General features: G+C 37.9%; 1 protein-coding gene and 1 long non-coding RNA gene across 2 annotated transcripts; both read right to left on the bottom strand.

Moving 5' to 3' along the window:
- Positions 1-362: 362 nt before the first annotated feature.
- Positions 363-3,604, bottom strand: LOC125488905. The gene is made up of 2 exons (XM_048622807.1): positions 2,598-3,604; positions 363-1,047 (listed from the first exon to the last, which is right to left on the bottom strand). The coding sequence occupies exons 1-2, from the start codon at positions 3,412-3,414 to the stop codon at positions 1,034-1,036; spliced, it is 831 nt and encodes a 276-aa protein (XP_048478764.1). The 5' UTR covers positions 3,415-3,604; the 3' UTR covers positions 363-1,033.
- Positions 3,605-8,024: 4,420 nt separating this feature from the next.
- LOC125488907 lies at positions 8,025-15,083 on the bottom strand. Its single transcript, XR_007266583.1, has 4 exons — positions 14,304-15,083; positions 9,133-9,248; positions 8,607-8,722; positions 8,025-8,112 (listed from the first exon to the last, which is right to left on the bottom strand). It is a non-coding gene; the product is annotated as an uncharacterized LOC125488907 (long non-coding RNA).
- Positions 15,084-16,449: the final 1,366 nt, after the last annotated feature.

The following is a 16,449-nucleotide window of genomic DNA, read 5'->3' as shown; positions in this document are numbered from 1 at the left end:
TTTAAGAACAGTGCATACATTTATACCTCTCGGGGTCAGGAGGGTATACTAAACGGAAGAGCGAGGCCCCACTGGCACAGCAGGTTTCTTTTAACTTACAAGTGAGGCTCTGGTCACTACTTTGTTTCTGAATTTGTAGAAAGAAATAAAATATTTGAGTTTTACAATAACGCAGCGACTCTTTCTGGCGTTTTTCTTCGTATTCCAATCAGATTGAAGAACACTGGCTTTAACTGCTTATGATTTCCCTTCAAAAATGTTGCCATTATAACTTTAGGTATCTATAATACCTTTACCTATGGTATCTAGCCGATATCGTTTTGTATGCAAACATTGGCTTCTTTAATTAAACACCTTACAAATCAGAGTGTGATATTTAGGGAAATAATATACGAGTTTGCTGTTCACCATTCTTCTATTCGGTAATAGACTAACTAGAAATATAAACAAACTATAAACAATCTTTTATCAAAAAGGCCAAACACCACATACCTCCCCTACTATTTATAAAATAATATAAAAAACACAAAACTCAATATACCCTTACATGTTAAAACTTATATAATCAATAAGTAATTAAAACACAAAATATAATCATAAATAACATAAATTACATTCTTCTTATTACACTTTATATCGAGGGTTAGGATTCCTAGTGCTACGCACTGGGCGACCACCGCCACCTACCGGCGCTGGCGGCGGAGGCGCGGCCTCACTTCCGTCCTCCTCCCCCTCTATCGCAGTGACAGGAGTAACATTGGTATCTAACTGGCTTTCATCCGAACTACAGTCATAGTACGGTATATTATCATCATCATCATCGTCTAAAACACCATTATATTTTAGAAGATGATCCACATGCTTTCTGGCATCTGTATTTAAATCAGATATATACACTATATACATCATGGCACCTATTCTTTCCTTGACTGTACCCAGTTTCCATTCGGTTTTGTTGCCATTTTTGAAAAAACATTTAACTAAAACTCGATCACCAATAGAAAAAAAAATCTTCCTCTGCCCACCATACTGCTTACACTGCGACATCTGTTGAGTAGAAACATTTCGTTGAGCTTCAGCTGACAGCGACATTGCAGCGGTCGCGCCCGCGACGTCGCGCGGCGGTGATGGCGGTGCTGGTGAGCCTCGCAACAGATCGAACCGACTACGCAATGTACGGCCAAACATTAACTGCGCGGGGGAGAAACCTGTAGTCATATGTACTGAATTCCTATTATCAAATAGGTATCTATTTACTACCTTCTGACACAACGTTAAACTATCTGTCGGATTCAGTAAAATTTTCAGAGCCTTCTTTACTGTCTTGACACTATTTTCTGCCTGACCATTTGATGCCGGGTGATATGGCGCGCTAGTGATGTGATGGATACCACTCAATTCACAGAATTGTTCAAACTCAGCAGAAACAAAATTCGACCCGTTATCACTTACTAACGTCTCAACCAAACCAAACCTACTGAAAATCTCCTCTAATTTCTCTATTATACTCTTGGTGTCGGTTCTTCTCATCAAAAAACATTCTACCCATTTTGTGTGAGCATCTATAGCAACTAGAAACTGCTTGTCGTGCAGTGAAAACATGTCAATGTGCATGCGCTGCCACGGCCGCTCCGGGTATGTCCAGACAGCGAGCGGCGCGCGCGGCGGCGCGGGCCTCAGCGCGGCGCACGCGGAGCACGAGCCGACTGTCTCCTCGATGTGCCGGTCGATGCCGGGCCACCACATGCGAGCTCTGGCCTCCGTTTTCGTTTTCACCACACCAAAATGCGAATTATGTAGTTCATCCAATAGTTGCTTTTGAAATTTCCTAGGTATCACCAATTTATGACCCCTGAGAACGCAATCATTCTCTTGAGACAGCTGTAGCCTACACATGTAGTATGGCTTCAAATCAATATCCTTACATTTGGCCGGCCATCCATCTCTTATACATTTTAATACCTTGCTCAAAACTGGGTCTCGGCTGGTTTCCACTTTTATGTCGGCTATTGTGACTGGTTTCAACAATGAGTCCGACATAAAGTTAATGTATAACCCCTTTTCACCATATTCGGAGTTTCCATCAGTATAACTACTTATAGCTCGAGAAACATTATCATCACTTTTAACATACTCTATCTTATGCTTATTGAACGTACCTAATTCGTCCCTAAACAATTTTTCATATTTCTCTTTCAAGTACGTTTCATAGCCACCCCTTTGAATGTTAAGGCAGTTCTCAGAACATAACTTCAAATTAAAGGCGCCAATAAAGTCCCGCCCTAGTAACACTGGTTGTCTTTCATCTGTGTCAATGACGTACATGACAATCGTTTTGACAGCGTTGTCAAATGATATTGGCAGATGTAAACAGCCGATCGGTGTTATTTTGGTGCCGTTGTAACAATTCAGTATCATATGACACGGCTTCAATTTATGTTTATGTTTGAAATGCTTATCATACATCCCTTTAGGTAACACAGAAACAGCGCTTCCACTATCTACTTCGCACGAAATCTGTTCACCCGCTATCGCTACGATCTGTCGCATAGGCTCACCATTATATGTTTTGATGTGAAACAATTTGCAATATTTACCGTCTTCAATGTCGCTGTCCTCCGGCTGCAGGAAATTGTTTCCCCTGGACTTACACATTCTTCTGAGATGGCCCTTCTTATTGCAATTCTGACAAGTCAAGTCACTAAATCTACACTGGTCCGTCGTGTGGTTCCGGTAGCCGCACACCTTACACCTGCCTGCTCGTGTCTGCGCGGCGGGTGACGGCGCGGCCGCCGGCGTGGCGCGGCCCGCGCCGCTGCCCGCTCGCATCTCGAACAGCTGCGGCGGCTCCCCGGCGCCTCGCGCGCCGCGCAGCGCCTGCCGCGCGCACCGTACGCCCTGCGCCAGCTCCAGTGCCTTGTTCATAGTGAGCGTGTCCACGCTCTCCGCGAACAGTCGCTCCTTCTCCTTCGCATCCTCCAGTCCGAGGACGAATCGGTCGCGCAGCGCCGTGTCGAGCTCCGTTCCGAACCCGCAGTACTGCGCCGCCCTTCGCACTCGAGCCGCCCACTCGGCCAGTCCCTCTCCTGCCCGCTGCTCCGCCTTGTAGAAAGCGCTCCTTTCTGCGAAGCTGCACCTCTTTGGCTCCAGGTGCCGGTCTAGCAATGCTACAAGCGCCTTGTACTCCACATTGTCTAGTAAGGTCGGGAAGGCCAAGTCTTTTACGACCCGGTATGTGTCATCAACCAGCGCCGTCAGCAGCAAGGCTCTCCTTTTAAGGCCTGCTGCATCGTTTTCTTCGGTAATGTCGTTTGCTATGCAGAACTGTACAAACCGGTCTTTGAAAATTTGCCATTCATGACAGGCGTGGTCGAAATTGAGGTTACCACCGAATATACATGTGCTAGAACTCATAATGTATACCTTCCGCTCTTGCTATGTGTATTAATTTACAATTTACACTTCGCGTGGGGTCTTATTCGTCGCCAATGTGATATTTAGGGAAATAATATACGAGTTTGCTGTTCACCATTCTTCTATTCGGTAATAGACTAACTAGAAATATAAACAAACTATAAACAATCTTTTATCAAAAAGGCCAAACACCACACAGAGTCACCTCCATTTGCGCGTTTTTCTAGCGTCTCAGTCATTCACTTATACTCCTGAGTTTTTTAGTACAGAAACTACCTATATGAACTTTTGTTTTTTTAATAAACTTTACCTAGTATCGAGGTGATATCTTTTGTACACAAATATTGGATTCTTAAACACCTCTTAAGTCTGAATCACCTCCATTCGCGCGTTTTTCTAGCGTCTCGATTCGCCTGGCTGTGTAATTGTTTTTGTAGTATTATTTGCCATATTCAGCTCTCAGATTAGTTTTGTTGACGAGGGTTTGAGTAGTGTTGCCTCGCTTCACTCGGCCCTTCAGGGTTTGGGTTATGATGGTTGGAATTGTCTTACCTCGCTTCGCTCGGCTCTTCTATTTTACGGTAAGGTTAAATTTCGGTTGTGTTGTCTAGCTGCGTTTGGCTCGCCAGGGTTTGCGGTATGGTGGTTTGCATTGTTTTGCCTCGCTTCGCTCGGCTCTCCAGGGTTTGCGGTATGGTGTTTTGCATTGTTTTGCCTCGCTTCGCTCGGCTCCTCTTTTACGGTAAAGTTATACTTAAGTTGTATTGCCTCGCTACGCTAGGCTCTTCAGTGGTTGTGGTATGATGGTTTGGATTGTTTTGCCTCGCTGCGCTCGGCTCTCCAGTTAAACAGGCAGTTGGTGATTAAAGTAAATTAGCCTCGCTTCGCTCGGCTCCTCTCCAGGTCTCGGAATGGTAGTCTCGGTTGTTTTGCCTCGCTTCGCTCGGCTCTGCAGTTACAAAGGCACTTGCTGTTTATTGTAATTTAGCCTCGCTTCGCTCGGCTCTTCGGGTTTTCGGATGTTGGTTTCAGTAGTTTTGCCTCGCTCCGCTCGGCTCTCTAGGTTTTGGATTGAAGGTTTAGGTTGTTTTGCCTCGCTTCGCTCGGCTTTCCACTTCTTAAACGGGACTTTTCCCGTAGTTTTTCTTTATTGATATTGATAATTATGAAACGTAATGCCTCGCTTCGCTCGGATTTCTTTCCTTTATGGCAGGGTTACTTGTCGGATGCCTCGCTGCGCTCGGCTGGTTTTATTTTGGTATAGCTTGTAGAAGGACTATGGCCACGCTGCGCTCGGCACTTACACTGTGTTAAAGTTGATTTACATTTTGTATATTTTTAGGGAAAATATTTTTTCCTCTAAAAGTGGGGAGTTTTTATTTAAAAAAATATTCTTTGTATTTATCTTCACAAAGGCGCCATATACCACAAATCTGTCTAACCACTTCAAAGGGGTGAAATTGCTAATGTTGGTAATTTTTTCTACGTTTTTAGGGAAATTTTGATTTTTTCCCTACAAGTGGGGAGTTTTTATTTTAAATAATTATTGTTTGTATTTATTTACACAAATGCGCCATATACCATAAATTTGTCCGACCACTTCAACGGGGTGAAATTGCTAATGTTGGTAATTTTTTCTACGTTTTTAGAAAAAATTTGTTTTTTTTCCCTTTAAGTGGGGAGTTTTTATTTTAAACAAAAATTGTGTGCATTTAACTACACAAACACGCTATACATTCGTAAAACCTCAGACCATCTCAAAGGGATAAAATTGCATATTTATGTAAATTTTCCCATGTTTTTAGGGAAATTTTCTTTATTTTTTCCATAAGTGGGGAGTTTTTATTATTAATTAAAAATCTATGCATTTAACTACATAAACGCGCCATACATTTGAATCCCCTCAGACCATCTTAAAAGGATTAAATTGCATATATATGTAAAATTTCCCATCTTTTTAGGGGAATTTTGTTTTTTTTCCCTAAAAATGGGGAGTTTTTATTTTATAGAAAAATTAAGCGTACTTAAACACACAAACGCATTCTACAAGTCAAAACTGTCAGACCACTCAATACAGGTGAAATAGGCTTAAAACATGTAAAATTTCTCTTTTACAAAATGGCTGCCACTTCATCCGCCATTTTGATTTTTGCAGTTTTCGGAATTTTCCTATTAATTTCACCATATATCCAACCATGTACAAAGAAAGACATCACCCCACCTTCCCCCCTTCTGGGAGATCAATTCACCTCAACTTGAATCGACGTCGAACTTTTTCAAAAATATAATCTCCCGTATTTCCTAGGGTTGCCAGTTGAAAGTGATGAAAATAGTCAAATGTCATTAGTATGAGCCTTTCTGACTAAACTGCATCATTTTTTTAAATCCAAAACGGTTATTTCTATTTTTTATGTTTTTGGGGAAAATCTCAAAATTTACCCTAAAAATGGGGAAATTTTATTTAACTGGTACAGTCTACCCTACAAACTACACAAATGCGCCATACAAGACGAATCTCCCCAACCACTCTAAACATGTGAAAAAACTAATCAAAAATCGTGAAAAAAAGTCACTTTTAAAAAATGGCCGCCAAAGCAGTCCGCCATTTTGTTTTTTCAATTTTTCGGAATTTTCCCATAAACTGCACCATACATCAGATCGTGTACAAAAAAAATCATCACCCCACCTGCCTCCCTTCTGGGAGATCAATTCACCTCAAGTTGGGTCGACGTAAAAAAATCGGAAAAAATATAATCTCGCCTATCGCCCAGGGTTGCCAGTCGAAAGTAATAAAAATGGTCAAATGTCATTAGTGCGGGTCTTTCCGACAAAACTGCATCAAATTTTAAAATTAAAACTGGCTATTTCTACTTTTCATGTTTTTGGGGAAAATCTCGAAATTTACCCTAAAAATGGGGAAAATTCTTTCACATGGCAACTCTACTCGTCAAACTGCACAACCGCTCCATACAAGTCAAACCTGTCAAATGCCTCGAACACAATAAAAAAATGCTTTGAAAATCCCCGAAAAAACACGTTTTTATAAAAAAAACTCCCCTCCCCCCGCAATAAAAAAAAAAATCATTTTTTGGAATTTTCCCTTAAATTTCATCATGTGCCTCATCGTTTACAAAAAACAGCATCCCCCCACCTCCCCCCCTTCCAGGAGATCAATTCACCTCAAGTCGGGTCTGACACGCCCTAAACTTTGCTTCACTGCAACTCGGCCGCCATTTTGTTTTTTTATTTTTTTATATTTTTTTTATAATCTGTCAGGCATTCTAAACACACCCTCGAAATATAAAAAAATGTATGGTCACCAAAAAAGAGGAGCAAAAAAAATTTTTTTTTTTTACAACTTTTTTTAAAAAGTCGGATTTTTTCTCTACTCACCCGAGCACCCTGTACATATCCCTGAAACATTGTTATATCAAAAAATGGCTCCTTCTGGGAGAACAATCATGTCAATGAATAGATCAGTGGTAATCCAGCTTTATATATTATAAAATAACTAGAGGTCGCGTTGTGGCGCGGGCTGCAAGCAGCCGCGCGGGGCTTTGATGCTATTGGTTTAGGTGGGATTGTTTTCATTTTGAATTTTGGTTTCAGCAGGGTATTGACTTGAACATATCGTAGCAAATCTTTCTTGCGTTATGTTATGCCTTCAAAACTGTTTTTACTATGAATTTCTTCATTAAAGGGGTACGATGATTTTGTTTCAGGTGAGATACAGTTTTCAGGATGAATTTCGGTTTCAGCAGGGTATTGACTTGACCATACCGTAGCAAATCTTTCATGCGTTTGGTATTGCTTTAGAAACTGTTTTCAGTTCCATTTTCGTTATGACAGGGGTACTGATAATTGGTTTCAGGTGTGGTATTTACGGTTTTAGTATGGATTTGGTGTAATATGGGTATTGACTTGAACATGCCGTAGCGAATCTTTTTGAAGTTTTGTTTTACATAAGCCATCGGATTTATAAGTATATAATCATTTTGTTTGGTTGTAAATGTGTAGCATATATGCAGGGGTGTTGCAAGAAGGATATACTAAGCCGAAACTCAGGGTGACTCAGGTCATTCTAAACAAGTTTAGTTCTAAAAGTTTTGAAAATTTACGAAAAAATTATTTGTTTCCTAAAGGGTAAGCCTAATTGGGTGAATTTCCAAAACTCGTAGAATAAAAGTTGTTCAGAATAGCCCCCTGCCCCTGAGTCACCCTCTTTCGGCTTAGTATACATACCCTTTTTGCAACACCTGTAGTAAAAAGTCACCTGACCAACACATTTTGTATGGAAAAGGTTTCCTTTCTTCTTAGTATACCCTTTTTGCGATATAGCTGTATATAATATGCTGTATTATAACAATAAGTATATAATTTTACTTAACACCAGGTTGCCCCTATCCTATTTCTTTTCTACGTCGAGTCGCTTAATCATTCATTAGTTTTTTAAAGTAATTCTTCTTCGAGTAGGTATGTATGGATTTAAGATTGTTGTTTTTTATAACTTTTCATAATGAATGATTGAGCAACTCTGAGTAGATGCAAGATCCATAATTAGGCTAAAAGTTATATATGCAATGAAAACAATTTTTTGAGCATTAAATAGTATTTATTTAAGACATTTTAACTTTTTTCTGGATTGTGCTTATTTATACTTTTCTAACTTGTTGTAGGTGTGATATTTCATGAGTTTACCTGAAAATAAAATAAATTCTTTAATCTACTAATTCAAATTCAATAGAAAAATAATATAACTATCTAACTGTGAGAATTACTTGATAATATTATACGTCTACCACAGTGGAAAAACGAATGAGCTATGCTGTATTTAGGTGTAACCGGTTATCAGCATTAATAGAATTGCAAATATAAATAGCACAATTAGTAAGTATTTTTTCAGGTATTTGGTACCACAATATAAATCTTTGAGTACATCATAATGAATCGAAGATACTTGTAATGGAAATGTGGCATAGAAACCCGAAAATGGCCTACAGAGAGGGTCAGAATGATTTTTATTTTATATTTATAGGAAAACTTACTAAATGACATTGATTAAGACTAAAAATAAATTACGTCTAACAAGTTTTAATATGATGCCCCTGGTTACCCATTTTCGTGACATCATGATGCCCTATTATGATTTTTCCGTTTAGGAGTAATTTTGTGCTTTTCTCACTGGAACTTACATTGTCCGTCAGTGGCTTTAGAAGATTCTTCATCATTCAGGTTGAGGCGATGCACGCTGCAGGAATGCACTTTTGGCGGCTATGCGATGTGGGGGGCGTTACAGTAACTCTTTGGTCTGAAAATTGAAAAGAAGCTTCGTTATCATCAATAAATAAATTACATAATTACAATGTAAACTGTACCAGATGTTTTAAAAGCCGAAAGGGATATCCATTTTCGTCTTACAGTATCGTTTTTTCAATACCTGTATATACTTAATAACTATATATAATAACTATAGTTGTGAAGATTATTTTATATTTTGTATTTAAGAAAGTGACAGTAATGTAAATTGGAAAGACATCAGACAGATTTCCTTAAGTGCAGTTGGTCCATAATAAGCTTACTGCCAGTCTACTATCATACGATTTTGACACATAAAAAGATTTTAACCAAATATTTATGTTTTTAGTTGGCAATATCATGATGCCCTATTATGATTTTTCCGTTTAGGAGTAATTTTGTGCTTTTGTCACTGGAACTTACATTGTCCGTCAGTGGCTTTAGAAGATTCTTCATCATTCAGGTTGAGGCGATGCACGCTGCAGGAATGCACTTTTGGCGGCTATGCGATGTGGGGGGCGTTACAGTAACTCTTAGGTCTGGAAATTTTAAAAAAGTTTCGTTATCATCAATAAATAAATTACATAATTACAATGTAAACTCTACCAGATATTTTAAAAGCCGAAAGGGATTACCCTTCGTCGTTGTTTAGAATAGCCTATGGGTCACAACAACTATTTAAGGGGATCCCTAAAGCTAAAATGCTAAAGTCGGCTTGATATACTTGATTAGATTGGAAAAACGGTGGCTTCTATCACATTGATAAAAATATATTTTGTAGCAGAGGGTATACTGAACATGTTAGTTGCTTATAAATTGGTGCAGGATTATAATAAGTATGTTTAAAAAAATTGCAAACACACCATGTCTTTTGCCATTTTTTGACTTATTATGAAAAAACCCTCGAAATCAGAGGGCCCATTTTCATGGAATCTTATATGTATGTGTAGGTAATTAAATTCTTAACAAAGTTACCTTAAAGAGTTGGATTTAATGGACCAGAAGTCAACTTTTTTTGCAAAAAACTAATAAATTCCGGTTTAAAAATGATGACACCGTGACAGATTTCAGATTTCTTCAGTCGTCGCCCTGGTGGCGGCCTGTTAGGAGCGATACCCACGCCATTTTATTTTTTATCAAATATTTCACAAAAACTGATTAAATCAACAAATTATGACTACAAGTATTATAATACATATGCATTTGCTATGGAAAGTTAATTTTCTAATCATTTTAGATGCAGAAAAGCCGAAAATTCTTAGAAAACATTTCGCCTTTTCGATTTGTTTACATTTTTTACTATAGAGTTACAGATGCATAGATAAAGGTAAACATTGCACATAATGACACTTATTAGATTCTCCGAATAAGAACTATACGGTCAATGCAGTATGCCAAAGCGCGAGCCTGTTTATATTCTGAGGGGTAATTTATTTTATTTTAACGGTTGTGTATGGTAGGTGAGCTACACAATATACAGGGTGTTGAAAAGTAAGTTCATAATTTGTTTTATTTGAAACCAAAAACCGTAGTTAATTAAAAATATATATATTTTAAGATGTGGCAGTCTGTACACTACAGGTTGTTAAAAATAAGTAAGTATTTTTAAAAATTGAAGATCTAAAATTTACATAATTTTTTAAATCTATTTAACAAGCTTTGCAAAAAAGCGGTTAAGTGCGACTGTATCTCGCCATGAAAAAAATGAAATGTTTACTGTAGCTATGAATTTTATGCGTTACAAGTGGAATAAAATACCGCATAATATTATGTACAACTATGTAAGAGCCTAGTTTTTAAAAAAAAATTCATAAGAAAATATTAAATACACAGGTTTTTTAACCCCTGAAGGAAATAGAGGGGTGTTATAAGTTTAAAGTAAGGGCTGAATTTTTTTTTTAAATTAGGGTGATATAGGTAATGTATATTTTTAATGATTTTTTCAAATAGATAAATGTTATACCATTTTTAAATTGCCATAAAATTACCTATAGTTATAGTTATAGAAAAGGGCAGGGCTACCAGTGCCCATTCGCCACTGCAACCTAAAAGATCTATAAATTATGACTCCCCATGCCGAGTCTCACTCTACAGGCCCAGGTCTTTTATAAACCTGATATTACCTATACAGGATGTTGCAAAAAGGGTATACTGTGCCGAAAGGGTTTGACTCAGGGGTTATTCTGAACAACTTTTGTTCTCCAAGTTTTGGAAATTCTCGAAAAATAAATTCGGTCTCTATAGTAAAAAGTCACGTGATCGAATAAGTTTCTATGTAAAAGGTTTTGTTACGTGAATTTTCAAAATTGTAGAAGAAAAGTGGATCAGAATGGCACCTAAATCCACTTTTGGCTAAGCTTTATACCCTTTTTTCAATACCTTGTATAAAATATCGTCAGCGTCACCTTAGATCGTAATCATCGTAACTCCTCGTGACCAAATTTTAGAGGAGACAAAAATACTGTTTTATTTGTAGTTCTAGTTGGCATACTACCCACCTAAAGTTTTTTTTAACTAGCCTAAAAATGATTTGTTTAGACAGTCTATCTTCCTGTTCAACCGCAGCCTGAGTGCCAGTGACTCAATGACTGAAAGGAGGCCATTAGTGCTCCTAAATAAATAAAGCAGGCCTGTAGATTATCTTTCAGTGTACCGACACATCTGATTGCTGTAAGAGCCTGATAAGCTCTTCGAACGAGTCATACCTCTGTGGTGGTACGGTTTCGACCTTTCGGACAGTCAGTTTGGCATCCGAAATGCGGATTCGAATAGTGGGTACAATACTTTGCGTTCGTTCACTGTCGGAGCAGGATAAGAACCACGGGCGAGTTGTTGCGCTGGCTGTTTGCTTAAAAATAGTAACCGCGTTCAACTCTATCCCCTAGAGGGCGAACCTTTAGGGCGGCTCTTGTATACCATCACTTGTCTTCTTATCTGCAGAAAATTGACAGAGGTCATACGTGTCTAACAAGTACATTAAGGATGCGAAAAGAGAGGGTTTGTTTTCACTGAAGAAGTTCAGTTGCGGAGTTCCACAGCGGTAGGTCTTGGACCCCTCTGCTGTGGAACTTGGCATACAACGCGGTCCTGCAAATCAAGCTCGCAAACGGCGTTAGCACAGTGCATTTTTCTAATGTCACACAGGTCGTGAGGTAGGCTGAGAGCCTCCTTCGGGGATGACATCCCAATGATTCATTACGAAAAAATTGCTGCAGCTGTGCTCGCCATGCAGTGCATGGGCTACTTCCGAATCTGGGGGGCTGTTGCAAAGGAGTCCGTTGCCTCTATACGGTACGGGTTCCGTGCGATCTATGATCCTTCCGGGAGCACCTGTCTTGTCAAGTCGAAGACAATGGCTCGTATTCGACGCAACCTGCAGTACTGGTGGGATTGGTTGGAGGACAGGACAGCAGGAAGCTGCAGCAGCCGTCATGCTGTGATTCGACGCATAGATGCAAAAAAAAGTTGAAAGTAACTTCATGTTAATAAAATATTAGATCTTAATTTAACAACATAACATTGCAAAAAAAAATTAACATTGTTGAGTATGTTATTGTAATTTACTAAAGTAGTAATAAAAACAAAGGCTTATTGCATAGTTTTCGTTCACGTTCGCCTACATCGCACGTTGTATATGAGAATAAAGGGTATAATTACTAAGTTTTCTTGTTTAAAAATCACGGTTTGGGGTTTAGAGGAAAACAAATGGTAAAATGCGGAATACAGTTTTTTTTTTCGAATAAAGAGGAAAACATGTGAATTCAAAAAACGTTTCTATTGACACCAAAGAGTACTTTTCGCCGAGAAAAGTGGAGTTACAATGTTTGCGATCTAAAGTGATGATAGAACTAGAACTTATTTTTTCAGTTCACCTGCTGTTGAGTGAAATCGTAATTAGGTAAATGACTCCTTGACATGAAAATAACTTTTTTTTTATAATCGTTATGACAAAACCGTTTTTTTTAATACAGCAATATTTGTAGGTGTACTTACAGTGAGCAAAAGAGCGCAGCAAGGTGTAAATTTTTTGGTTTTTAAGAAACAAAAATATTATTTCTATCATATCCCAAATACACATAAGTACTTAAAAAAAAATACACACTCTCGCCTTGTACTAATGTACTCCCTTGCGGGGGTACTTACATGTTATTATTTTTCTGGTGACCTCCCCATATCCCTTTGCCAGCTACGTAACCTTTTGTGACACCCTGTATATGCAGAGTTCTGCAAACTACTGTTCTGCTTTTGAAACACCAAAAAAAAACAGGTCGTCTAACGAAAAGGTCACGTGACCAAAAAAAAATTATATGAAGAAGCGTTTTTTTCATGAATATAAAAAATTACGTAGGATAAAAGTTTTTCAGAGTGACGCCTGAGTAACGCCCTTTCGGCTAACTATACTTTTTTTATTACACGGGGGCAGAGTTTAATACAACACCCTGAACTATTAAACTCTGATAATATTTTCGCGATTTTTTTACATTCTGATTTCATTTCCTGGCTTAGAAATAACATCAATAACATGCTGCACACGTAGGTTTCGGCATAGTATTAAACCCTTTTTGCAACAACCTGTATAAATATCGGCACGGGTACGACTTTATATATAATTAATTATTAAATATTAAAAATACTTTCAAATAAAAATAAATATTTTCGTATCACAAAACAATATTACTTACTTAGTATATTTTTAACAAAGTGGCATGTCTTCACTTTTATGTTTTCGAGTACTATGTTAAAATTTCATGTCATTGTCCGTAGAACGCCCCGCATACCTCAACCCCCCCTCACTAGATTTGACAGATTCTGATTTTCTTCCAGCTTTAGTGACAGCCTTAATAGGTAATGGTATGGAACCCTTAGGCCCAGATAAATAGTCGTTGCTTAGCACTTGCTCAAACTAATGCTTAGCCAAGTACGACTTCACCTGAACTAAGTCGAGTTGCAATGACTCTCTAAAATAGACACTACTTAGCGTTTGCTCGGCTAAGTCACTGTCTTAGAACCTGTTATCTCAAATCTGCGTCAAATATATATTTATTTATCTGTGGTCATGGTTTCATTCCGTAGTTTTTTAGCAAATTTGGTATAAATGTGGTCTGTGGATAGCCTGAGAGCTTAGAATAATAATTTCCTGAGAGTGTGGCAGATGTGACAATAGACAAAATTGTATGTATGCTAAGCAAGGGCCAAGTCTTGACAAATGTGAACTTGAACTCGGCTAAGTCAGAGTGCGAACTTACTGGCATAGTCTGTGCTCAAGTAGTGTCTATTTTAGTGAATTCTTGTTCTTAGCATGTGCTTAAGCTAAGACTCCGTCTTAGTTTCGTCTATTTATCTTGGCCTTAGTGCGCGAGTCCGAGTGGCAATTGGTTGTTTTTTTAATAATGATTTATGAAGGTGTAATGCTGTCATAGAAGGGGCTAGCTAACTTTATCCCTATGGAGTACCTACTTAGAGGGGTAAGTACATTTGTTATATAGTTTTCATTAATGATCGATTACCTAACTAAGGCATTATACATATTAATTATTTTGTGTCTGAATATTCTAAAATAAAGGATTGGATACAATAACGAAATAATTACACACCTGAAAAATATTATTTCGTGTTTTCTTAATTTTGGTTCTTTGAAGATTCAGCCCAACTGGTTTTTGTTTTTCGACGCGTATTTGAGAATCAGCTTTCTGAAAAGTATTAACTTCATATGAGATATATAAAGTACTGGCAATAGGTACTATTTTTTTTAACACGAAAACACATTACATATTTAATTTTATAAGTCCTTTAGCACCACCCGGAAGGAACGTGCAGGGTAACTGAAGTCTGACATAGATTGTAGTTAGTTATACCTATACATAATTAATAATAATACTATGTTCTGAGATAAAGAAACATTTGTTTAAAAATACAGGACTTGGAAATGAAATAATGATTTTATTTGTAATTATTTAATAATTGATTTCTAAGTCCTGTATGCGTAAGCAAATATGTTTCTTCCTCAAATAGAACGATACGTCACTTAATCGCGGGACAATCGACTGTTGATGAACCGTTCAGAATCAGTTAATTTAGTATCTGAGATTAAAAAACTGACTTTAGGTGTACTCAAATTTCTTAATCGAATAGTCTTTATTGGTACCAACCAGCACTAATGACCATGAATAATTAAAGGCTCTATGTCAGGTTTCAGTGGTCTTGCCTGCGGACGTAGGACAAAATCCTCCCATCTAACTACTTCTACTTACTATTCTATGCCATAGTAAATAATCTACTCCCCGTTCGGAAAGGACCCTTCTACTAAAGCCCGATTTACATTTTAACAAGTACAGTAGCGCAATTTCTATGAACTACTTATAATTTAAACTGTCAAACAACTAAACTCGCTCCAACTTGGTTCTACCTTTTTTGGCATAAGATTTTTTTGCCTAATCTCGTATTGCATAGTAACGTTTGGTCAAAGTCTCGTTACGCCGAAAATCGTATGGCATAAATCTCGTTTAGTAAAAAGTTATTTCGCATAACATTGTTTAGCCTAATAATGTTATGGCCAAATCTTGAATAGCCTAATAATGCTATGGCATAGGTTTATTAGGTTTATACAAAGTAATAATATTCGTTTGGCTTTAACTTTGACGGAGCGTCTCCCTACATAGCCCAAACTGGTGCCTTGTATTGTTTCCGCTGTTTGGAAAACGCTCCGCTCCGCTTCGCTGCGCTCCGCTTTGGTTTTGATGACCATGTGCACCTAACACGCTCCTCCTCGCTTTGCTCGTCGTCGCACCTATTTTTAGGTTTCGATCTCATGGGGTTTGTAATAATTATATTGGTCGTTAACTTTCGATTTTTTGATCATACAATATCGTGATTTTCGGGATGTAGGAGAAAAATACCACAATTTGTACATTTACTACATACTTAATATATTATTTATTAAGTTAACATTAGGAGAAACAAGATTATACTTAGGTATAGACGAACATAAATTTGAGCAAACGAAACTTAGGTGTTTAAAGATTGTGCCTAAAGAGTTTTAGACGAAACGAGCCTTATGCCACATAAGTCTTGGCAAAGTGATGGTTCGGCCAAAAAAGTTTAGACCATACGAGTTATGCGAAATGAGTTTTGGTCAATAAAGATTATGCCAGATGAGCGGAACCCCTCCAACTTATTTAAGTGCAAATCGTTCTTTACGGAGAAGAACGGGGGCAAGAAACTCCAGAGTCATCTTTTTTTATAATATATAAAGCTGGATTACCACTCACTGACTGACTGACATAGTAGTTCTCCCAGAAGGAGCCATTTTTTGATATAACAATGTTTTAGGGAAATGTACAGGGTGCTCGGGTGAGTAGAGAAAAACCTCGACTTTTTAAAAAAAGTTGTAAAAAAAAAAATTTTTTTTCGCTCCTCTTTTTTGGTGACCATACATTTTTTTATATTTCGAGGGTGTATTAAGAATGTCTTACAGATTATAAAAAAAATATAAAAAAATAAAAAAACAAAATGGCGGCCGAGTTGAAGTGAAGCAAAGTTTAGGGCGTGTCAGACCCGACTTGAGGTGAATTGATCTCCCGGAAGGGGGGGAGGTGGGGGGATGGTGTTTTTTGCAAACGGTGGGGCACATGATGAAATTTAAGGGAAAATTCCAAAAAATGATTTTTTTTTAATTGCGGGGGGAGGGGAGATTTTTTTATAAAAACGTGTTTTTTCGGGGATTTTCAATGCATTTTTTTA

The sequence above is a fragment of the Plutella xylostella genome, chromosome 8 (assembly GCF_932276165.1).
Source record: "Plutella xylostella chromosome 8, ilPluXylo3.1, whole genome shotgun sequence".
Taxonomy (NCBI): Eukaryota; Metazoa; Arthropoda; class Insecta; order Lepidoptera; family Plutellidae; genus Plutella; species Plutella xylostella.
Note: the sequence above shows the minus strand (reverse complement) of the source record. Positions and strands in the feature narration are given on the sequence as shown.

Excerpts from the sequence above, each read along its gene's own strand:
- LOC125488905 (XM_048622807.1), bottom strand. The coding sequence starts at position 3,414 with ATGAGTTCTAGCACATGTATATTCGGTGGTAACCTCAATTTCGACCAC.